General features: G+C 42.7%; 1 protein-coding gene across 1 annotated transcript in view; it reads right to left on the bottom strand.

The window, feature by feature from the left end:
- Nucleotides 1–25332, bottom strand: part of CFAP47 (cilia and flagella associated protein 47) — a 350299-nt gene that overhangs the window by 191787 nt on the left and 133180 nt on the right. The window contains exons 41-45 of the mRNA XM_042458393.1: nt 21031–21113; nt 17699–17844; nt 15452–15581; nt 9755–9981; nt 7481–7658 (exon numbers count right to left, since the gene is read on the bottom strand). Coding sequence (XP_042314327.1) covers nt 7481–7658; nt 9755–9981; nt 15452–15581; nt 17699–17844; nt 21031–21113 — 764 coding nt within the window. The remainder of the gene's footprint in view (nt 1–7480; nt 7659–9754; nt 9982–15451; nt 15582–17698; nt 17845–21030; nt 21114–25332) is intronic.

The raw sequence follows: 25332 nt of genomic DNA, 5'->3' as shown, positions 1-25332 counted from the left end.
TAAAAGAGTCAGTCTTTGTTGTTCATGAAAAGGCAAACATAGCAATAACATTGCTAAACCTGAGAAGGGAACAGAGGTCATGTAAGACCGGTCCCGTAGAACTGTGCAAATCAACATTCAACCGAATGTAAACAGTGTATATATGTACAGAAGTACTGAAACACAAACCATCAGTAGTGCAATCAATGCAACCCTGAAACCAACACAGCCCTCCCGAAAGCTGCGTCTCGGATGGCCCTGGTGTCCAACCTATAATGTTTGATAAAAGTCAGAGGTTGGGACCAGATAGCAGCCTTGCAGACATCCTCCAAAGGAATCCCCAACAGGAATGCAGAGGATGCTGCCATTGCCCTTGTGGAATGAGACCGAACCCTGCCAGGGAGAGGTTTGCCCAACAGTTCATAGCAGAGGTGGATGGTACCAGCCACCCATTTGGAAAGCCTCTGCGCAGACACAGGCAACCCTTTCTTCGGTTCCGAGTAGCATTGGAAAAGTCTCTCGGACCGACTGGAGGCAGCAGTTCTGTCCAAATAAAACGCCAGTGCTCTCCTGACATCAAGAGAGTGTAGGCATCGCTCCGCATCCGAAGTTGGGCTGGATGCGAGAGTAGGCAACACAATGTCTTGGCACATGTGGAAAGCAGACACTACCTTCGGCAGGAAAGTAATGTCAGTGCGGAGGACCACCTTGTCCTTGTGGAACCTCAGGAATGGCTGGTCCCTCCGTAAAGCACAGAGTTCGCCCGCACGGCGGGCAGAGGTAATGGCCACAAGAAAAGCGGTTTTCCAAGTCAGTAGTCTCAAGTCCGCTGTGGCCTTCGGTTCAAAGGGCTTGGATTGGAGGGCGGACAGTACCGTCTCCAAGCTTCAAGCCAGCGTTGGTACCGACACAGGAGGATACAGGTTGGCACATCCCTTAAGGAACCCCTTCACCAAGGGGTCTCTGAAAAAGGAAACCCTCCCCCCGAACTGGTATTTGGCACAAATGGCAGACAGGTAGCATTTGATAGATGTGAGGGACAGCCCCTCATCCAAAAGCGCCATCAAAAACTCCAGCACCACTGGAGTGGACACCTGAGCAGGAGACAAGCCCTTTCGGGCAAGGAAGAGGCCAAATCTCCTCCATTTCAGGGCATAGGACCGCTGGGTGGAAGGTTTCCTTGCAGCCAGGATCACCGTCCTCACCGACTCCGGCAAAGCAGTCAGGGCTGTATCCTCCAGGCTACCAGCGGCAGGCTCTCGATGTCCGGGTGGAGAATCTGTCCGTCCTGGATCGACAGCAGGTCTGGGCGGGGATCGAGGCAGAGGAAGCATCTCCTGGAGAAGTGAAGAAGGGATGCAAGCCAGGGCTGTCTCGGCCACCACGGGGTGATCAGGATCGCATGCGAGTGGTCCACTGTCATTTTGGACACCACCCTGATGATGAGAGGGAACGGAGGGAAGGCGTAGAGAAGCTCCTCCGTCCAGAGGAAGGCGAATGCGTCTCCAAGGGATCCGTCCATTCGCTTCCTGGAGCAGAACTGGGGACAGTGGCTGTTCCACCTGGTCACGAAGAGGTCGATCCGGGGGGTTCCCCACCGGTCAAAGAGGTCGCTGACCGTCTCGGGATGGAGCCTCCACTCGTGGCACACCGAGGGAGATCTGCTGAGGCGATCTGCCAGCTCGTTGTCCTCCCCGGGAAGGTGAATCGCCTGGAGGAGGACGCGTCTCTGGATGCACCAGTCCCAGATGCGGAGCGTGAGGTCGAGCAGGGTCCTGGACCTGGTACCACCTTGCTTGTTGATGTAATACATCACGGTGGTATTGTCCGTCCTCAGGAAGACCACCTTCCCTGTGACGGCGAACTTGAACGCCCTCAATGCCTTTTCCACTGCCAGCATCTCCAAAGCGTTGATGTGGAGGAGCTTGTCTTGTGTGGACCACCTGTCTTTGACGACCAAGTCGAGCAGGTGAGCGCCCCATCCCTCCAGAGATGCATCGGTTTTCAGAGTCAGTTGTGCCTGGGGCTGATGGAAAGGCATCCCGGTGCAGACGTTGCGGCGGTCCAACCACCATCTGAGGGAGGCGGCTATTGGTCTTGGTACCGTGAGCCACTTGGACAGGGGGTCTTCTACCGGAGAGAAGACTGAAAGGAACCAGGATTGGAGAGGCCGAAGATGAAGTCTTGCCCAGGGGGTGACGAATGTCGTCGATGCCATGTGGCCTAGGGCGACTTGGACGTCTCTGGCTCTCACCCTTCTGTGGGAGATGCACAGCCTGAGGGAAGTTGTCAGGGCCTGAAACCGTTCCGGAGGGAGGAAGGCTGAGCAACTTTCGGAGTCGAGGATGGCCCCGATGAACTTGACCTGCCTGGTCGGTGTGAAGTGGGACTTTTCCCTGTTGACGACCAGCCCGAGGGAGTCTAAGAGGTGCAGGGCGAATGAGACTGCCTCCTGCAGCTCATGTTGGGATTCGGCTGCAAACAGCCAGTCGTCCAGGTAGGGAAAGACCATGAAGCCCTTTTGATGCAGGTATGCCACCACCGGTGCCATGTACTTTGTGAAGACCCTTGGAGCCGTGGCCAAGCTGAAGGGAAGAACGTTGTAATGGTACGAGGTGGAGCCGACAGCGAAGGCGAGGAACCTCCAGTGGGATTCTCGAATCCCGATGTGGAAGTAGGCGTCCTTCAGGTCGACGGTCGCAAACCACAGGCCCTGGTGAAGCAGAGGCAGAATGGAAGCCAAGGTTACCATTCGAAAGCGACGGTAGTCAAGGAACAAATTCAATTGTCTCAAGTCCAGGATGGGCCTAATGCCCCCATCCGCTTTCGGTACCGTGAAGTACCTGGAGAAAAAGGCTCGAGGACATTGGTCGGGCGGTAGGGGGGAGATTGCCCCCTTACCCAGCAAGGCGCGCACTTCGTCGAGAAGGGTGTCCGAGGGGGGAGTGGACATGAAGGCTCCAGTTGGAGGGAGCTCTTGGAACTCGAGGGCATAACCCCTATGGACGATGTTGAGAACCCACGAGTCCGATGTTATGGAGGCCCAGATGTTAACAAAGGGCCTCAAAATGTCCAAGAAGAAGAGGGGTGAAGGAGGGACGAAGCGCGCTGCGTCCCTTCAGGTTCTCTTCTTCCCCTGGTCGGTGTCCTGCCGGCGGGACTTGCGGTACCGAGGCGGGAAGTTGCGACGGCCAGAGGAGGAGGAAGACTGCGAGGGAAAGCGGCGTCTCTGGGAGCCCTGTTGCTGGGACTGCCGATCCCGGGAGAAGGTCCCCTGTGACTGACCTTGCGGCTGCCACGGGCGCTGACGCTTCCGGAATGGAGAAGCCGATGTAGATGACATGCCATGCTTCTTCGCCGCCGCCTTCATCCTGAACTTCCTGTTCAGGCGGTCGTCGGTCTCGGCATGGAAGAGCCAGGTCCCGTCGAGCGGCATGTCCTCGATGGCCACCTTGACGGTAGGGTTGAGGTCCGAGGCCCTCAACCAGGCGTGGCGTCTGAGTGCCATGGATGCAGACATGGCCCTCCCTGCACAGTCAGCCATATTCCTGGAAGTGGTGATGAGCCAGCTTCCGATGGAGTGTGTCTCGTCCCTGACCTCGACCAACTGCCTCTGGACATCATCCGGGATGTCCGGGATGAGGGGGGAGATCCGTTCCATGAGGGTCTGGATGTAGGCCCCCATGCAGGCGGTGTAGTTGACGGCCTTCACCGCAAGGGCCGCTGCCGAGTACGCTTTCTTGGCCAGGCCATCCACTTTCTTCGCCTCCCGGTCGACCGGGGAGGTCGCCTGCTTCGGAACGAAGCTGTGCTGGGCTCCCTCCACAATAGCAGAATTCGGCCTGGGGTGGTCGGCCAACCAAGGACAACTCGCCGGAGCGACTCTGTAGAGAGACTCTACCTTGAGAGAGGATGCAGACAGGGTGGCCGGTGAGTCCCAAGACCTCTTAACGATGGTCTGAAGCGAGGGAAGCAGAGGGAGGCAAGGTGGAGTAGGCACCCGTCCGTGCACCCGACGTTCCTGAGCGTCGTCGTCCGGGAAAGCGAGCTCGATTTCGAGAGCCCTCGCCATCTTCACGACGTGCTCACTGAAGGAACGAACGTCATCCGACAGGGAAGACGGCTCAGGATTGTGCATCCTCTGAGGCGAGGCCGACATGGAGAGGACATCCTCATCGGATGGTGCCTTGGACGGAGGCAAGGGCTCCTCATCGGAGTCCAAGTCAGAGGAGAGGGCATCCATCACTCTGACTTGGGATCTTGGTCGGACCGGGACGAGGTCGGTCGAGGAGCGCGAGTGTCTTTGAGGTGGAGATGGCGGCCTCTCGTACACGGATACGGTCGGGACCGATCTGGACGAGGTGCCCTGCTGAGGGTCTGCTGGATGGGGGTTCAGTCTGGTGAACTCCCTGATGGTTCTGTCCTCCGATACCAACATGTAGTACCGGCCCGTCTGAGTGTCGAGGAACAGGTCCGGTATCTGCTGTTTACGGGGCGGGTCCTCGTAGTCGTCGTTCCCAGAGTGAGGAGGCGACCGTTGTTCCAGAGAGAGAGGAGGAACGGTGTCCTCCGTCCCGTGGACAAAGTCCATGGTGGGCTGAGGCGGTGGCGTGTCCGGTACCGGAGTCAGCCGAGCCTCGGGCGCAGGCTCTGGATCATGGGGAGCCGCCGGAGTGGAGGCGCGGGCCTTCTTAGAAGGAGAACGCCTCTTGTCCTTAGCCTTCGGCGGGTCGGTACCGGGCTGATCTTGGGACGTCTTAGCCCTTTTAGAGGCAGGGTCACGACCCGTCTTGTCCTGATGCCTCTTCTTTCCCGGCCTCGGAGTCTCTTCCGGTGGGAAGAAAGGATTGTCCGGAAGATCCCGGAGGACAGCCGCCACTCCTGAAGAGGAGGGTCTTGGAGACCTTGCCCTGTCCGGTGACGGGACGTGGGTCGCTCCCAAAAGCACAGCCGGCTCCTTCGGCTTTGGAGTGTGGCGAGATGCCTTGGACGCCCTGGAGGACGAAATCGAAGCGAGTTGGACCTCCGCTTCGGTACCTCTCTTCGCGTGGGAGCCCTCCGGTCTCTTCGTCGATTTGGAGGCTGGCTCGGTACCCTCAGTCCCCGAAGACTTGTGGGGGCGCTTGGAGGGTTTGTCGGTGGCACTGGGCGGTTTCGAGCCACGGGCCACATCGGAGGTGGTGGAAGGAATTGTCCCGGCCGGGACACACACCACGCTGGAAACGGCGGTTCTCGCGGATGTCACGCTGGACACACTGGCCCAAGAAGATAAAGCCGGGGGCGCGGACGGCGGGACGGAAGACGAACGCGAACCTCCCTCTTGCACCTTGCCCAGGGCAATGGCCGAAGTAAGCTGGGACTCACGGTTTTTCCGGGCCTGAGAAGAGAGGGATCTGCAGAGCGGACAGGCCTTGGTATCATGGCCCTGGCCGAGGCACAGCAGGCAGGAGGAGTGCAGGTCCTGGACGGGCACCTTGCCCCCACAAATGTCGCACTTCTTGAACGGAGCAGGCATTTCCGAAGTTGTCAGAGCCAGAGGAGAATTCAAAGCGAGGTCAACAGTCCGAAAGTCCGAAGTTACCAGGGGCGGGAGACAAAGAGTGGTCAAAAACAGTCCGAGGTCAAGATGAGAAGTGATTCCAAATGCAAGCTAAAGCGAGCGAAGTTCCCTGAAGCAGCTAGCGCGGCGGAAAAAAGGAACTGGGGAAAAGAGCGGGAAGGCAGGGGCCTTATAACGGGTGGGCGGAGTTACCGCCAAAAAGTTTCTATATGTTGCAAAGTAAACATTGCCCAGTGATTCCAGTAGGTTCCGAGCAGCACTGCGCAGGCGCAGTGAAACCCATTTGTATGATTCGCAGAGACCACCAAGAAGAAGGGAGTCTGATCCCTCAATGGGGTCCAAGCTGACAGGACTCCTTGAGGAGTATACTGGATGCCCCATGTGTAGTGATCAGTCCCAGTACTGAATTGCATTTACCAGACTGTTCCCCCCCCATCCCCAGTGCTCTTTGAGGGTCTGCCATTGCAGTGTTTGGCTCTCCAGTTGTCTCAACCACAACAATAGCTTGTAATCTCTTGAATACCGACACACCAGTCACCTTGTTGTTAGGCGATTGGTTGCTGCTACCCTGTCTGCTTATGTCAGTTCCAGGCAATGCCACAGGCAGTTGCCCAGCTGACAATGTAGCAATTACTAATACTGATCCACACCACTTAACTTTCCATCTAGATCTGTCCGGTTCAAGATAGATCAATATCACTTCAATTAATAATTACTCCCATTAAATATTGTTACACACTGAAATTAAATTTAGTGTAAGCAGAGAGCATGAAATTCTGCTTGAGTGAGGAAGGGGCTTTTAGGGTAAGATGGATATCCAAGCGAGTAAGTGGTAAAATTCCCTCATTCATTTTTTAGTAGTTTGCTTAAATTAATAGGAAGTGGTGTCACTGTTCTTGCCACTGTGAAATGATGGACATTTTCCAAGGTCAATGTATGGAAAAAGAAGGAGCCGCTGATATGCGCAATCCATGAGATAATCCTTTCTTCTTCTGTAAAATTTCCCTGAAATCAGATACGCTATACCTCATTTATTCCCAGCAGCTGGACCAAAATTTCTTTGTTTGAGTTCAGTGTCATGGCAGGAGGCTGCTTGGGCTGGAATTTAATACTGTAAGTTACTTATTTTGAAAGAATTTCAAATTAATGGTTTTTAAAAGTTCAATTAATATGAGAAAAGTAATGAGTATTATATTGGAGATACAGTGGTACCTCGGGATACGAAATACCCAGGTTACGAAATTTTCGGGATACGAAAAAATCCCATAGGGAATTATTGTTCCGGGTTACGAATGTTTTTTCGGGTTACGAAAAAACTTTTGGTGCTTTTTTCGGCTTTTTCGCACGGAATCGCGGCTTTTCCCCATTAGCGCCTATGGCAATTCGGCTTACGAAGGCTTTTCGGGTTACGAAAACGGCCGCGGAACGAATTACTTTCGTAACCCGAGGCACCACTGTATTTAAAACAATCCAAAAGTAACACTGTTGCCACATTTTACCTTTCCTCCTTGGCCTTCCTTTCCTTTTACTGTTATCGTGTTTTGTCTTTACCTTTAGATTAGTATAAGCATTTGAATAGCACCTTCATTATTCTTACATTTTTGTACAATACCTATCAACTTTTGCTTTGTTCATCAACATCTAAAAAAATAGAACAGCTATCTTTAAATATCTGTAAATATAACAATTATTCAGGCCACACTTACTATTAAGTCTTAACATATAGGATAGATTTGTGATAAAGTGAGGCTTGAAAATGGGGATGGTGAACATGTGATTAGTGACTCCCAAGGCCCACTCAGTTCACTCCAAATTCCTAAATTTATTTTTTTATTTGATTAGATAATGTCTTTGATGACAGCATTAAACCTAGCAGATAGTGTAGAAAGAGTTTCACGGGATGTTTTAATTGCTTAAACTTACTAATCAAATGCTTGTTACCTGTTTTTTCTGTAGACTGCTGAACTTTAATTCCTGGCTGTGTATAATTAACTCTGCTTGATGCCAACACAGGTATATTTATTTTTTCAGGGAATTCATAACACTCAGGCATGCTTACTTCAACAGTGTACTCAATATGTTTTTCAGAGAAGTTAGAACAGTTGGAGAGAGCATCTTTCTGTAAAAAAAAATTGGGAAGTTTATGCAACTTTAAGAAACTTCATCCACTTTTACAGACAAAACTCCAAAGGTAAAAAAAACCCCATCTTCAATTATATACCACTTCATACTGAACTAACAGTGTCTAAGTGGTTTACAACTGTAAGCTAATTACCCCCAACAATCTGGGTACTCATTATACATTAAGATAATGTATAATTCATTCAGTTTGGTCACTTTTGAAGATGTAATACTAATGGCTACTTTTTGAATAATCATGCTTTTCAAGAATTTAGTACCCCTACTGGCAAAGGGTACCTCAAGAGGAAGTCAGCAAACAAAATGAAAGCAATCCTCCAGGGAAATTACAAGGTATTTAAAAATAAAATATAACTATTCAAAAACAAACAAAATTAAAAACCAAAAGTAAAAAAAAAAAAAAAACCTCCTAAGAAAGGCCAAATCCCTGTCAGAACAAGACTCTTTGCAGCTTCTAGGACCTCACCTACCCAAATGGTCGCACTGTAAAGAATAATAAGACACATACTTTTGGCTCATTCAGAGAAGAGACATACAGCTGAATCATTCAGAGCATTAGAGTTTGATCTGAGGGTACAGGTTCATATGACTTCTTGTGGGCTTTCAAGAAGGAATGTATCAGTCTATCCTACTAAGACTCCTGGCTATATTGTATACTGGATTTAGTGTGCTTATAATTAATTTTGCTTATGTAGAAAACTGAAAGATATTCTGGTAGCAATATTTGGGAAGCAAACAGTATTCCATATCGCAAAATCAACTATATCATATGCTTGCTGTCTGTTCCTGGTGACCTAACACTCACAATACTTTGAGAGCAGCTTCCACTTCACTTATTAAAATGGTTTCTGGGAGTTGGAATTATGGTACTTAGAGGAGTTTTAAAAAAATCATATTTCATTACAATGAAATGATTTTCTGAACAACAAAAAAAACCATAAGAATTCTTACATAATAAATCCCAAACTGCAAAATGACTTTGAAAAACTGGGCAGTTTATGAAGACTTTCTCACAGTGAGAAGAAAATTGTTAAAATATTGTTTAGTGAACAATTGCATCTTTATTAATATCTACTGTTAGATGTGTGACCATTTATCCCCTTGCTTCTAGAATAGACAAATAGGACAGTCTTTGTGCAAGAGGACAAATGGACACAAATCTGGCATGAGAACTGCCAGTACTGTTGTCCCTCCACATTTGCAGCTTTGACTTTTGCGGATTTGATTATTTGCAGTTTTGATTAATATGTTCTCTCTGGGAATCTCTAGGTCCTCCAGTGCAATTCTGTATGAAGCTGATCATAGAGTTGTGCTGGAGAATCTAGAAGATCCTATTGAAAACACTTCTCTAGACATTTGTAGCTCCTCCAACATGGGTCTGTGATCAACCTCTGGCAAATGTTGACCATAGAACTGCATTGGTGGACCAGAGATTCCTAGAATGTTCTCTTAGGTAAGAAGAATAGTGTTTTTTATTTGTGGTTTTCTACATTTACAGGGGTCCTTCACCCCTAACCCCACCAAATGTGGAGGGACCATTGTATTCACAAACCAGTCATAAAACTTTTCAACCTTCCTGGACATTGGTTTTGTTCAAGAACAATAACAATAATAATCAAAGCAAGATTAGACAGAGAAACTGTTGATCTAAGATGTATTCTTACATTTCAATCCATTACAAGCGGTATGAACAGAGACAAGGGTCTCTTGACCCATGTCACATCTGTTACACACGCAACAGAAGAGTTCTCCTCGGAATATTTTTCTACTTCAAACAGATTTTATTGTTTTCTCACCTCAGGACTAACAAACCAGTTACTTTACACACCTATATCCTCTTACAACTCTTTGGAGGTTTATGGCCTGGGTTTGGATCTTTATCTTATTACATTCTGTCCCACCAATACAACTGTGTAACTATACTGAAATAGCTGTGGCTTTAATATTACTCCATAAGTACATCTGAAGGAATGGAGTGAAATCCACAAAAGCTCCTGCTGAAATAAATCAATTAAAGGTGTTCCTTCTTCCCCTCTTCTTTTCTTTGTTTTATATTTTAAACCCATAGTGTTTTACCTCAACCCTTGAGAGTCCTAAAGCTGCAATTGCAACTCGAACACTGCTGCTCTCAAGTGTCCCTGTGACTTTTCTTCGCTCATACTCTAAAGTAGACATCTGTTGTTGTGCTGCAATAGCCAGAGCCTTCTCCCTGGCTTCATTGATTAGGGGGATCTTGAGAGTTTCCTGAAGGACATCAGTAAGGCAACATTTCAAATAAAGGACTGACTCCTCTTCACTTTGGCCTACAATGAAGAAAGCCATTTGTTGAAAAGGTGAAAGATTCACTGAAAAATAATGCTCTATCACAGATTTCCCAGCAAATTGTTCTGACACTGGATAAGCAAGAGCTAAAACCAACTTTTTTTGAAACTAAATATCCAATTCTTTACACTGTAACTGTAACTTTATTGTTTATAGCCATGAGCAGTCAATTTACTACACAGAAAATAAAATGGAAAATAAAAATTAGCTTTAACTTGTCATTTATGAAACAGTAATGCCTGAATGAGTAAAAGATTTATAATAAAACTTTCTTTTCTAGTACAAAAGGCATTAACCTGTCTCCATAAAGTAACCTAGACAGAAGGAGGATAGAAAGACAAGAGACCATTTTATTTACCTTACTTTTAAAAAATGGCACTTGACTTAATTTTTGAGCAGTCAAAGCAAATTTTGCAATTTTGCAGCATAGTAAAAATATCACTGCCTTGATATTAATTCCATATGTGTGCAAATAGCTTGGCATTTACCCAGGAAATATGCAATGAGATTTATAGTTATTACTTTTTAAAAAAATATTTTTTTTGACCAGCGAAATTCATTCTTATAAGACAACTTCAGCTAGTATAAGGCAAGAATAACATAGGTGCGGGTTTCTATAGAAAGCAACCTTGTTTAAATTCTCAGGATAGATCTAAGTGTACTGCATAGGTCAGAATGAATCCCATAAAAATTTCTGCACAACCTTTGAACACCTCCAACATATTTGCATCATACAATCTTTGAAAATACATTCCCAGCTGATACAATCAGACACACGACTTAAAATTTATTTTCCATTTAGCATCAAGCTAAAATCCCAGATATATAAAATTATACTGTTGTTGAATGGGTTTTTGATCAAGTTTCACCTGATGAATTTTCTGCCTCTATCCAAAGATACCACCTTTAGTTTCAGCATGATTAATAATCAAATGTTCATCTGTACAGTCTCCACATTCCTATTTGTGTAGATGAAATCATCAGTATTTAAAAGAATTGCAAGCTTTACATCTAATGTTGAAACTGGAAAATATTCCATGCCATACTTTTGTGGGTGTATTTATTTATTTATAATGTTGGCATACAAGAAAGAAACTATTATCACACCCTTCTATTGGTCTTTACATTTTCTTATGGCAGACCATTTGATCCAAGTCTGACTCTAGAAGTATTGGAATGGAACTGTCTACAAATGTTGGCAGAAGCTAAACTTTGCCATAAAGGACATTTATAGTGTAAATGGCAAAGCAAAAGTGCACAAGGTTAATAGATAGCTCTTTTCAATCGTTTCGGAAATCTTTTTGAAACTAATGATGGAGAATGAAAAAGCGAACTAGCATGGATTTTCCCTTTATGAAATCTGCCTACTTTTCAGCTATGATTTGAATTTTCAGAAGCTCAAGGCTACAGTTTACATAATAAGTATTCAGAATACAATTTAGGGGCAACATTAAGCAAACTAATTGCTCTAAATATCTTTGAATTTCTTTTGAATATGCTTTAGAGTTTCCTTCACAAATGGACACCACAAAACTAACCCACAGCCTCATCAAATTTTCCCATGGTGGTATATGTACATGAACAATGCAGCAAGAAGTCCGTTCTGTATATAGGTGGATTATTTGGATGCTAGGTTGTGGACGCTAGCCCCTATTGCTATTGTTTCCCTAACAGTGGAGTCCAATGCTAGAAAAGGAAGCAAGATGGAAGGATAAGAAGAGAGCCCAAAGATGCCAACATATAGCAATCAACTTGAGTAACAGTAATGACATGGATATTCTTTGCTGGACTTTCCAGCTTTGCTGGGAAGAAGAGAGAATAAAGTTGAGCTGGCTATGACAGAGAAGGTGTGCCAGCAAAACTGAATTAGGAAAAAAAAGTAGTCAGCTGGAGTAAGAGAAACTGTGGTCTGAAAATTCCCTGCCTGACATTCCCAGGTCTATCAGGGTTATTTGTTTGTTTCTTTGTTTTGTTGTTTAATTTCTATGCTGCCTTTCTCCCAGAAAAGAACCCAAGGCAGCTGTCATGCCCAATGTGGCTGAGGATGAGGGGGCTGAGTTAGAGTCCCAGTTTGAGACTGAGCCTGAAGCTGAGCTGAGCTCTAGCTCTGCCCTGCCAGCTCAAGCAAAGTTTGTGACTACCAAGGAGGCTTAAGCAGAGTCTGTTGTCTCCCGAGAGGCTCAGCAACCAAGTCTCCCAGCAGCAGATCTTTCAGGCAGGAAGAGGATGAATACAGCATACCTACCTTCAACCAGTGAAGAGCTGAAAGGGCATGCCTCCAGCATTCAATGAGGCTTTATGAAAAATGCCAATTAATCAGCAAACAGGTGAGCTCATGAGAGCAGGTAATTTAAACAGGTGAAGAACGCCAAGCCAGTTGTCAAAAATTATCTGAGTTTGCTGGTGAAAGCATGCTTGTCTCTGACTCTGAACTCTTGCTGTTCAGACTGCTTTCTCATCTTGACTATCTGGAACCCTTGACCTTTGGACTGCCTTGTTAATCTGCCTTGTTGGAATCCTAGACCTCGTACTGCTTGACTATTCTCTGGCTGGACTCTTGGTTTGTACTACAGAGCTTTGCTTTAATCTTATTTTGTTTGCACAGACTTTGCTTTGGCTTAAAACTGCACCAGGCTTTGTGAGCAGTTTCTCTATCAGCATTCTTGGCTGCTTTCCTGGACAGCAGCTCAAAAATAAATTATGGAATTTAGAATGAAAAAATAAAACCTGGACTGGCTGAGAGATTGAGATGCTGGTGGCATACTCTCAAAGAAATTATTCAAAACTAGGCCATTTCTATAGGGAGCGACTTTGGGAAACAGGAACTGGCCTTGAGTGGGAATAGGGCAGAATGTATTCCTGGGTATAGGATGGTAGGCCTAGATGAGAGCTGGGAGGGGGCTGAAAAAAAGAGGAAAGCAGTGAGTAGATTACTTTGGATTACTTTAGTGTATCCCTGTGTGTATTTGTTCCTGTGGGAGATACAGATTTATTAGGTGTCTACATGGTACTATACAATACTGTATGATCTTAGCTAGAGTTGTATACATACAGGTGCAAATTGCTATATGCCTTTAGTTCTCAATACCTGAGGCATTCTTTAGTGGCAATCACCAGGCTGTACCAATTTTCTTTTGTATACAGTTGGTGGGAACTGTTGAGACTGTAGCTGTATGGCAGCCCAATGTGACTGTGTGTGAGAGAACCCACAGTGACCTGGGGTTTCTATTTCCACAGGAAAGGGAAATACAGCTTGAAGTGGAAGATGAAGGATCCAGGTGCTTATACATTGCTACCCTCTCTACCATTTCCTACGAGTCTCTCATTACTGGTTGCTCTTCCAACAGGCCCTCTAACCTGACAGTGCTACTGTTTAATGGTAGCTTGGTTCATAATAACATTCTCTATAACCACGATTTGATCAAGAATGAAGGAGCTGACCTGGTATGTATTACCAAGACCTGGGCAACCAAACTGGAAAGGGTAGATGTGACAAGACTCTTTCTGTTTAGGTACATAGGATAGCATTAATGCAGGAAAATCATAAGTAACAGTAAATTAGTAAATATCTTGCAAATTTATTCAGCAAGAAGCTTTCTGTTCTTTTAACAGTCAAGATTAAACTTCTCATAGCACAGAAATAAAAGGAATGCAGACACATAATCTACTAAATTTCCCCTTGTCATACACCTGCTAAGGCAAGGGGGGAAATTGTCACATTGAATTACTATTTGTTTTACAGACTGCCATTATGTAGAATACTGGAGTGACCTAATTGATTTTAAAACTACCATTTAAACAGATAGCTAACACCAAAAAAAGAAAAAGAAAAGATGAACTGCAATTCTATTAAAACTGAGTAAGCATTTTCACTTAATTATATTATTATTTTATATTTTATATTGTATTATTATTATTATTATCTTATTATTTCACTTTCACTCTCTTTCAAATGGTCATGTTAGAAACAAATTGTAATTTTCATAGTACAGGAATAAAAAACCTGCCACAGGAAATCAAACTTCTACAAATAACTTCCACAAGCCATGAACACATCAAAAACATTTTCCACGGCTTAAACATTATAAAAAAAATAGTATGAGAACATAGCTGATGACTGGTAAACAGCACAAACAGACCTAATGCCCAATGTATATGTAAATGTGCAGTTGGAAAAATTCATTTCCAGGATTGCAGCTCCAATTGCTGCCTATGTTCCGAAGCACTACATAAGAACAAATACTGAGTACATAAAATGGAATGCAATTAAATAGAGAGAGGTCAAGTGAATTGCTAAAAGGTTTTATGTGTCTTACTGTCAATGCAGTATATCTCTGAATCACTGGTACTAAACAACTGCAGCTATATTTCTCTTTAACACTATTATGCCAGCATGTGTCCTGTTCTGGAGATGCCTAAGGATGTACTGTCTCCATAAGCATCAATCCCTTCCTGACAGGGCTGTTTGGCCCTAATTAAATGGACATACAGAAGTATGTTTGAATCACAACCCATGAAAGAAAGGTCACTTGTGCAGTAACTGTGGGTAATTTTCTGTATGGATCCATGCAAGGTGAATGAAAGCTCTACAAGCCATTATCTTCAAGAATTAGAATTACAATTGCAATTACCTTCCATTCTCCTTTGACTATTTGTAGATTGCCAGCTTGTGGTCATTACCAAGTAGCAATAAATTCAGAAGGCAGTATGGCTAGACTATGCTAATTTTGCAATGGCAACAAAATTGATCTTCATAAGCCAAATTAAATAAGTAAAGTAGCACAACTATTTTGAACATGCACTTTAAAACACTCAAATAGCTTTCCAATCCTGAAACATTTTCAAGAATTACTGCTTGAAACTTTTTTGCACCTTCAAAGGTACATCAGCTCACTTATGACCATTTATAAAAATATAACTATTTATATCAAATCTGAATGCATCTGAATCTAGGAACATTGACCTGCAATAGTATTAGTACAAGCAGAACCATAATTATATGCTGCAAATAGAAAATTATAAGAAGCTAAGAAGGGTACAAGCTGAGTATCCGTTACCTGAAAGGCCTGTGATAGTATTTTGGATTTCAGATGTGGATTTTACATTTTTTATACATATGTATTTGACAAGCTGTATCACAAGCTTAGTTTTGGATTTGGGGGTATTTTGAATTTGAGATTTCCAGATAAAGGATATTCAACCTGCACTGGTATATTTAAAAGTGAAAATAATCCTAGATTATTTGCACCAGAATACATGTGAGCAATACATAAATTGTAAATCAAAATTTGTTGTCAAAACTTGTGCCCACCATTAGCAGAAGTAGAAAAAAGAAACAATAGTATATATTTCATAGCATTTTTGTGGTCTCTCACTATTGTAAAATATTTTATTTATTCCTATATTTAGTGCACCTAACACTTTAATGCAGTTGAAAAACAATCTACACACCCCTCCATTTTTCCACTCTACCTTCTAACATACTGCTAATGCACAAAACATTTGGGCTATCCATCGGAAGAAAGTATGAAGGCACTGGTAAGCCACATGTTCCTTCCACCAGGTATACAAATTCACCAATCTGAAACACAAGAACATATGCATTTCAATTCTGAAAGCAATTCATGCAGAAGAAATTAGAAGGCTGTCAGACCACAAACAAAGAAAAATTCATTATACTAGCACTGAAATTTCACTTGCAAGAATATTTCATGGCTTGATTTAAAGCATACTGAATAAACTATAATGTACTATATAAGATATCATAGGATAACTTTAGTCCTTCGATTTTGCAAAAAAATATTATGAAAGTCTCTGTAATCTTTTAGTCTTTAACTTAACTTACTGCTTTAGCTATGACACTGAAGTAACTTTTCCATCAACTACAGGTAATCACAATGTAAGGAGTAAATAATGTAAGGAGTGATGTGATTGACTCTGTACATGTGGAGCCCCTATTTAGATACTAGTGTTCGCAAGATGAACCAATGAAAATGTGGTTTCTCCATTAAGGCATTAAGGCAGAAATTAAGGGAGCAACAGTTACCACTTTTGGGGAGGTGCTCCTTAATTAACTTTGCTATGCTTGGTTTTTATTTATTTTTTTCCCCAGCCTGTAGCAGAAAACTTCAAGGATAAGGCAAGGACAAGGAAGTCAGTTGATCAGTCAGATACAACATTTTCACTCATGATAATTATTTGCTAACTGGAGTTAAAAAAGGCATAACACATTGTTACTCAGATGTTTACACACATATACAAAGTTTAAGAATACTGCTTACAGAGGAAGCCCACACAAGACTTCTAATTATTACTAAGTTAAAGCAATATTTCTGTCTTTGGGGCTGTGCAGACAGCCCTGAAGGGGAGGCCTCCAGCCACCTCTTTCATAGCCAGATAGGCCTTTCCAGGATGCCAAAACAAGCATCAAAAAGTGGCTACTTTTTGTGTCCTGCAAAGGGCATGATAGCCATGACACCAAAGCTTTATGGGGCTCCTTCAGCACTGCATCATGCAGATGCAGTGCCAGAGGAGTGGCATGACACGCGTGCATGTGGTATGGCACACAGTGTCACACCGCCCTGGGGGCAGAACCAGGGGGTGCATCATGTAGACACTACACCCTGACTCCACCCCCAACCCAGCCCAAACTGCCGGTCTGCACAGGGTCTTTATTAGGATAACCTAGGCCCCATACAGACAGGCCAAAATAATGCTGCTCCGGGTCACTTTGGAGGTATACTGTGCCAAAGCTGCACTCCAGTGCTTAGGACTGGATCGTGGCTTTGGCGTGGCTTCCGGACTCTTAGGACGTATGCATCATTTAAACAGCATACCTCCAAAGTGACCCAAAGCAGCTTTATTTTGGCCTGTCTGTATGGGGCCCTAGCCCCTTTTATTAACTCTGAAATGCAGGTTTTGTTTAGTAGACCTTAAGAATTTACGGTTGTACCTGTAGGCAAACTTGACACCTGTAAATGAAGGTCAAATTATGTAAGACAGCAGTGGAATTTTCTCCTCCATAGATTATTTGTTTTTACAGTAAAAAATAAGGTTTAAAAACCTTTAACTCTTCCATTGAGATTTCCATGAAACTGTATCTTTCAATAACTTGATGACTCTAAACTAGTTCTTTATTATTTCTATTATTCTTTTAAAAAGAATAATAGAAAGATCTGCTCAGTTCTTTCTTGGAAATTCACCATTATGTCCTAGATAAAAAATTCCAACATAAAATAGATTTATAGCACAATCCTTTAAATACCTACTAAGAATGAAGCTCCACTCATTTTACTGTTGCTCACTTCCAGCTAAATAGGTACAGTGGGCCTTTAGTATTGCCCAGGGTTTGGTTCGAGAACCCACCATGGATACCAAACTCCATGGATGCTCACATACTATTATATAAAATGGCATAATACAACACCGTCCCTTATACAGAATGGCAAAATCCAGGTTTGGTTTTTAGATTTAATTATATATATATATTTTCAAGCTGTGGATATTTGAATTCATAGATACAGAGGGCCAACTGTACAGAACTTCAGCTTTGAATTAATCATTTTAAAAGATAACAATGGATCAATTCACATGATGTTGCAGCATATTTTTTTTCATCCTGGTTGTTATCACACTGAATTTGGCTCATAACTCATTATGGGTTTTGATTTTAAATTATTTTGTAAAAACTCTATTTACCTGCTGATTGACCAAAATTATGGCACAGTAACGTTTTCCCATATTAAAAGGAAGATAGTGAAGGTCAAAGGTTGTATAACTCTCTCTGTCCAGGAATATTATATCTGTTGGGCTGAAGAACTCTTGTAAGCAGTTAGATCCATTCCCTGTCAGAATATGAGTTATAGGTTCACATACAGTATCAAAGCTAGGAAATTTATCTCCTCCACTAAAGAAACATTGCAAGCTATAACCCTACAATTTCAAATGCATGATAAAAGTAATATCCGGTGCTTCAAATCCCTATTCTATAGAATGAAATTGAATTCTTGCTATGAAAAACTACATAACTACATTGTTTAATTCATCCTTGCCATTTTTATCACTTCTAATTCTAACAAAGGAGACCTCTGTACCATGGTTAAGTTAAAAGCAGTTTACAACAGGCAGGAGGTGAAAGATAGTTGGGATAGGGAGAAATAATACTTTTTAAATGGTGAAAAATAAAATCCTCAGGATACTTGCAAATCTTTGAGAATTCAAACTGAAACTAGTTCTCTCTATTGCAATAATGCATACCGTATATACTCATGTACAAGTCGACCTCATGTATAAGTCAAGGAAAGGTTTCAGGGTCAAAATCCTGGATTTTGTTATGACCCGTGGATAATTTGAGGGTAAAACCTAGGGGGCTATAAGGAAGGATAGAAAGGGGGAGATACCACTTCCATCCCTCCTTCACCTTCTCCTTCCCTGGACCCCCATGTGCTGGAGGAAAGGTTTTAACATCAGATTGAGAAAGGAAGCAAGTGGATTTCAATGTTCCAAGTTTCCTGGCAGGCAGAAGAAATTTTATATGGACTATCTTCTTGCAGACAGCAATGAATATGTAACTACCAAAGTTGCTAATTCTTTGCAGCTGCTATTATTTGTCATAAAAACTTTTTTAAAACAGAAGCAGTAAATTACTATATAATAATTGAATATAATGTTTATATGATATCATGGAATATAAATGTTTCTAACTGGATGTAAGGTAATTTTTCTAAACATTTTATTACTTTATGCTGGCTGTATGCCGTAATAAATTATTCATTCAATTTAAATCAGGGGTAGGCAACCTTCAGCCCGTGGGCCGGATGCGGCCCAGCGAGGCCTTGGGACCGGCCCCAGCCCGGTCCTGCTGCCGATTGCCACCGGGGCCTTTGGCCTCTCGCGCACAGGGGCAAGGGGGGCAATTGTCTATAGACGCCTCAGAAACATTCATTTATATTAACATTTTTTTAAAAATCAGCAAATTTTTTTGCATGTCCTCCACTTTTTTAAAAAAAGTGTCCACCATTTGAAAATGTTGTCCTACATTTGTACCGGTTTATTAATTTATTTTTTAAAAAAATTAAATTATTTAATTATTTATTTTTTGGCTTCGGCCCCCCCAGTTGTCTGAGGGACAGCAACCCGGCCCCCGGCTCAAAAAGGTTGCCTACCCCTGATTTAAATGGAGAGCTGTTTCCATAGGAAGCAAGGTCTTGGAAAATGGACTGGAGACGGAAGCAAGTGGTTTTAAATGAAGAGTTGTTTCCATAAGAAGCAAGGTCTTCAAAAAGGGAGCTGAGCAAGTGAATTCAAATGGGGTGATTTTTCCATGGGAAGCTAGGTCTTGCAAAACAGAGCAGAGAAAGAAGCAAGTAGATTTAAATGAAGAGGTTTTTTCATGGGAAGCCAGGTCTTGCAAAAGGGAGCAAGAGAGAAGTAAGTAGATTGAAATGGGGAGTTCTTCCATAGGAAGCCAGGGCTTGCGAAACGGAGCAGAAAGAGAAGCAAGTGGGTTTAAATGGGGAGTTTTTCCAATAGGAAGCAAAGGCTTGCAAAATGGACTGGAGGGGGAAGGAAATGGCGATCAGGCTTGTTTGCTTTAGGACCCTTCTAAGCACTACTGATATAGTGACCCTTATATAAGTCTACCCAAGATTTTAGGGGCAATTTTGGGGCATAAATTTCTCAACTTATAGTCGAGTATATACGGTATATATAATTATACATTCTATAGGGCTACTCAAAACAAAAATGCATATGTATGAGTTGAAGGCAGAGTAAATAACTAGATTTTATTTTAATACATCCAAGTAATTTCTTTTTATTGGAATAAACATGTTGATGTTTCGTAAAAGACAGGACAGTGTCAAAGACCTTATTTGAGATCCTGTCTGACAACTAAGGATAGGCAATATGGTGCCAGTAGTTTGGAAGTTTTAATCCAAAATATCTAGAGGACACAAAATTGTCCAACATTATAATAAAAATTTTATTTTTCCTTTTTAAACTGAAGTTCAATCTATTTTTCCTGGTCAACAAAGTAGAAAACACTCATATTTTCCTTGTTGAAAGAAGTAAGGTCTTATCTTCCAGTGATATATTTAAATTAGCCATCCATTAAGAACTCAGGAATAGTATCTATAATAATGGGCCATGTGACTAGGGAGAAAAGAGGCTTCTTCAGAACTATCTCTAAAAACAATCTTTAATAGCCCCATTGAAACCTGAACAAAAAGATATGCAAAGAAATGGCTTCACTGAGATATATGTTAAGTTAGTCTGTAAACTGACAACAAGATGTAATGAGAGAAGGGGCAGAAAATCATAATGCGGGACCCATAGTGATTTTGCTTCCCCCTCTTCTGTTGTGCAATACTTTTCTCCCCACCCACCAGTGCAGTACTATTAGTACCTTAGGACAGGTCTACATGGGTAAAATACATCCATGTCCCCACATCCTCATGGCAGAGAGACCAGACGGTGCATGGCCCAAACCCTGGTTCTCATGCCATCTGGCACATTCTTCATCAGAACCAAAGCACTGGATCCACTTACTGTGCATCAAAATAGGTTCCTCCAGAGCCCTCCATCATAGCACCAGGTAGCTGTAAGCACTCACAGCAGCTTCGAAGCCAAAATGAGGCTGCCAGTCATGTGATCAATACTGAGGTTCCGACCTCAGACCACTGGTGACCACACTAGGTGGCCCAATGGGCCGCATATGTAAACAGCCACTCAGCACCACAACTGAGGGCCTTTGCAGTGAAAGACTGTTAGGGCAGCTCTGGGGCCAGGATACACCATGTGGATACCTGCATATGCAGATGCATCCTTGGATTACAACCATACACATATTTACTCGGGATTAAGTCTTCCTGAACTCAGTAAGGCTTAAGTGCACATATAACTAACGTGCACTATAATAACAATCAATTTTAAGAAATATATTTAGGGATTTAAAAAGTCATTCATAAATATTCTTAAAAACTCATAAATAGAAGACAAAAAAGAAACATGGGATTAGCAAAAGTACATACCAGTATCTGAGTTGTCCCCTTGACTGTGAAATCCATGTAAACCTACCACTTCATCAGTATTGTTCAAAATATCAGACTCAGTACTAACAAAAAAGAAAAGAAAAATAAAGTTGATGCATTATTCAAATTACATGCAAACCTGATATTGGCTTAGTAAACCTCTTATATCAAGATACAATAACATCCAAATTTCATAAAGCAGTGATATCTTTACTGGGCCAATCAAAATGCACAATATACATGTTGCAAGCTTTCGAAGCTCCACTGGCTTCTTCATCAAGCAAAGATATTAAAAATCATATGGGGCGAGGGGAGGAAAATATGACGATGGTAGTCATAGGCCTTTATTTTGTCTTTAATGGGACTCAGGCATGTGTGGAATTCCCCTTACGTGGGGGGTCCTGAGCGGTTCCCCCACGTAAGGGAAGGGCCCACTATATTTTCTTTGGTGGCAATGAGGTGTGGCCTCTTCAGAATTCCAGATCCACTGGCAACCAGTTAGTTTGTTAAGGCCGCAAGTTACATTCTGGGTATAGATGACGAGAGAAGAAAATCACCATCACATCCAAATTCGTTTTCTTTTTTTCTTTTTTTTTTTAATAGAATATTTTATTAAGTTTAAAAAATACATCAAGAAAAAAAAGGGGGGGGAACCACTACGAACATACATACAATCACATATAACATGTAACAATCTAACTTTGCTATAAACTATACAATAAAACATATGTCATAACCTCCTATAGTATCTCTCCTCCCCAAATATCTAAACCAGATTCTATATCTATCCCTCCTCTTCCCACCTTAGACTCTTTCTATTAAGTTCCATCTTTCCTATTCTTCCTTATATTTCTTACTTACCTCATCTTCCACTCTCTCTACTTTCTTTCTCTCTCTACTTCTTTCTTTCTAACCTACCTACTCTTACCTTCGTCACTTACTAAATCCCACCTCTCCTACATATTCATTTTCAAGTGAGCTGCAGAGATAGATTGCCAGGTCACTGTCTGTTGGAACCCTGGCTACATGTTTTTGGACAACTTCCTTAAGGGAACTGAGAAGCGGGTTTATAGTCCTACCAGGGCAAGTAAGGAGGCTGCACATCTGGATGATGGTTGCAGGATCCTTTGAATCCCTATTTTTCCCATGTCACTGAGCAATGTACAGGGTATAGTGACTCATTTAGAAAGACTGAGCTATTTCTTGAGGAGATCAGTAATTGCTCAGTTGACTTTATTAATGGCTGTTTTCCTGTTAATGGCTGTTTTTAAAGTTGATCCTCAGCTGAAGAAAAGTCTTAAGTGCATCAATCTTTTGGCATGGGGCTTAGAGTGACATACAGGTATTGGTCTTCTTGCCATCTATCGCAATGCCATGGAGAGTGGCCTCAGGAGTCTGGCAACTTCAGAATCCATCATTGTATGTTGGTAAGTATTTTCTTGTCTGAGATGGGTCATACCAACCTTGGATGGTAAGGATAGTTGGTATGACTTGTTGGGATTTTCTGGACTGAAAGTTTAACCGAGGGGAATTCTACCCTGAGTGATGTCTGAAAAGGCAGAGTTCCAAAGGCATATTCCTGGGGAGAGCCAGCAGCTTTTCTCTGAGAAAAGTTTGTGGTAGCTTCAGTAGTGTTTACTGCTAAGGTATAGCTAAGCTGCAATGAGGCTCGGGGAGGGCTGTTTCAAGAGGCTATTCATAGAATCATAGAGTTGGAAGAGACCGCAAGGGCCATCCAGTCCAACCCCCTGCCATGCAGGAAATCAAAATCAAAGCATACCCAGCAGATGGCCATCTAGCCTCTGCTTAAAGACCTCCTAGGAGGGAGATTCCACTACACTCCGAGGTAGTGTGTTCCACTGTCAAACAGCCCTTACTGTCAGGAAGTTCTTCCTAATGTTGAGGTGGAATCTCTTTTCCTGTAGCTTGCATCCATTGTTCCAGGTCCTGTTCTCTCGAGTAGCAGAAAACAAGCTTGCTCCCTCCTCAATATGACATCCTTTCAAATATTTAAACAGGGCTATCATATCACCTCTTAACCTTTTCTTCTCCAGGCTAAACATCCCCAGCTCCCTAAGCCGTTCTTCATAGGGCAAGGTTTCCAGACCTTTCACCATTTCAGTCGCCCTCCTCTGGACACGCTCCAATTTCTCAATGTCCTTTTTAAATTGTGGTGCCCAGAACTGGACACAATATTCCAGGTGGGGCCTGACCAGAGCAGAATACAGTGGCACTATTACTTCTCTTGATCTAGACACTATACTTTTATTGATGCAGCCTAAAATTGCATTGGCCTTTTTAGCTGCCGCATCGCACTGTTGACTCATGTTCAATTTGTGGTCTACTTAGACTCCCAGATCCCTTTCACATGTAGTTTCATTCAGCCAGGTGTCCCCCATCCTATATCTGTGCATTTCATTTTTCTGCCCTAAGTGCAGTACCTTACATTTCTCCGTGTTGAATTTCATTTTGTTAGCTTTGGCCCAGCTTTCTAGTCTATTCAGATCATTTTGAATGTTGATCCTGTCCTCTGGAGTATTAGCTATTCCTCCTAATTTGGTGTCATCTGCAAATTTGATAAGCATGCTCCCAATTCTGTCCTCCAAGTCATTGATAAAGATGTTGAATAACACTGGGCCCAGGACAGAGCCCTGTGGGACCCCACTGGTCACTTCTCTCCAGGCTGAAAAAGAGCCACTGTCGAGCACCCTTTGCGTTCGGCCGGTCAACCAATTACAGATCCATTTAACAGTTACTTTGTCTAGCCCACATTTTACAAGCTTGTTTGCAAGTATGTCATGGGAAACCTTGTCAAAGGCCTTACTGAAATCAAGATATACTATATTCACAGCATTCCCTTCATCTAACAAGCTGGTAATTTTCAAAGAAAGAGATCAGATTTGTCTGGCATGACTTGTTTCTCTGAAACCCATGTTGACTTTTTGTGATTATGGCATTGCCTTCTAGATGTTCACAGACTCTCTTTTTAATGATCTGCTCCAGAATCTTTCCTGGTATTGATGTCAGACTAACTGGACGATAATTGTTGGGATCCTCTTTTTTCCCCTTTTTGAAGATGGGGACAACGTTTGCCCTCCTCCAGTCTGCTGGGATTTCTCCTGTTTTCCAGGAGTTTTCAAATATGATTGCCAATGGCTCTGATATTACATTTGCCAGTTCTTTTAGAACCCTTGGATGTAGTTCATCTGGTCCTGGAGACTTAAATTCATTTAGATTAACAAGGTATTCCTCTACTATCTCTTTACTTATTCTGTGCTGAAATTCCCCTATTCTGTCCTCTGCTCCATTATCCTCAGGTTGACCACCCTTTGGCTTTTCTGAGAAGACTGAGGCAAAGAAGATGTTGAGTAATGCTGCCTTTTCTCTGTCTTCTGTTAGCATTTCGCCATCTTTTCCCCACAGTGACCCTACCATTTCCTTCTTCTTCCTTTTGCTGCGGACATATCCAAAAAATCCCTTTTTATTCTTTTTTACCTCTCTAGCAAGCCTGAGTTCATTCTGCGCTTTAGCTTTTCTGACTTTACCCCTACACATGCCTGCTATTTCTTTGAATTCCTTTTTTGTGATTTCCCCCTTTTTCCATTTCTTACATGTTCCATTTCAAAGTACCTGTACCATAGAACATTTCTTGGTATGAGTTAGAATCATGGAGGTGTCTATCTGGGAGTGTGTTATTCTGCTTAGGAATCCCCTTTTGGGTATTCCCCTTTGAGTAGCGTTTTTCTGCAAGAGGGCTTCCCTGGTAAAGCCACCCCCCCCCCAAAGCTTGTGGGTAACTCCAACATATTCAAAGCTCTCAATAGCATTACTTTGCTCATAGTTCCAGTGCACTTTTCTAAATATTTATATTGAATACTCTTTCTGAAGTGGATATTGCAATATGTGTAACCAAGATGAGAGATTTGATCTTGATATCTTGATCTTGACAAAGAATTATCTTAATCCTAAATATCTGCATAGATGTCTAAATTAGGTCACCAAAATGCCTACTTCATTAACTGTTACAATTAAGTTAACCTTGAATAATGAAATATTTCATCTATAATTTCTAAACTTATTTGGAGTCCCACAAGAATCCGGTAAGCCAACACTGAATTCAGTCACACAAACTCTCTCCATTACAATTTTATTAGTTAACTTGTTTATTTTAACTTGTAATTGAATATTAAGATTCTTCCCTTGAGAATATGACTTATAAAGTCACAGTTACTCATGTATCTCCAAAATATCCCACCTGGCTCAAGGCTAAACACACTTGTAGGATGAAAAGCTTTGGAAATG

The sequence above is a fragment of the Sceloporus undulatus genome, chromosome 3, assembly GCF_019175285.1.
Source record: "Sceloporus undulatus isolate JIND9_A2432 ecotype Alabama chromosome 3, SceUnd_v1.1, whole genome shotgun sequence".
Classification (NCBI taxonomy): domain Eukaryota; kingdom Metazoa; phylum Chordata; class Lepidosauria; order Squamata; family Phrynosomatidae; genus Sceloporus; species Sceloporus undulatus.
The sequence above is the reverse complement of the archived record's forward strand: the minus strand, read 5'-3'. Positions and strand labels throughout refer to the sequence as shown.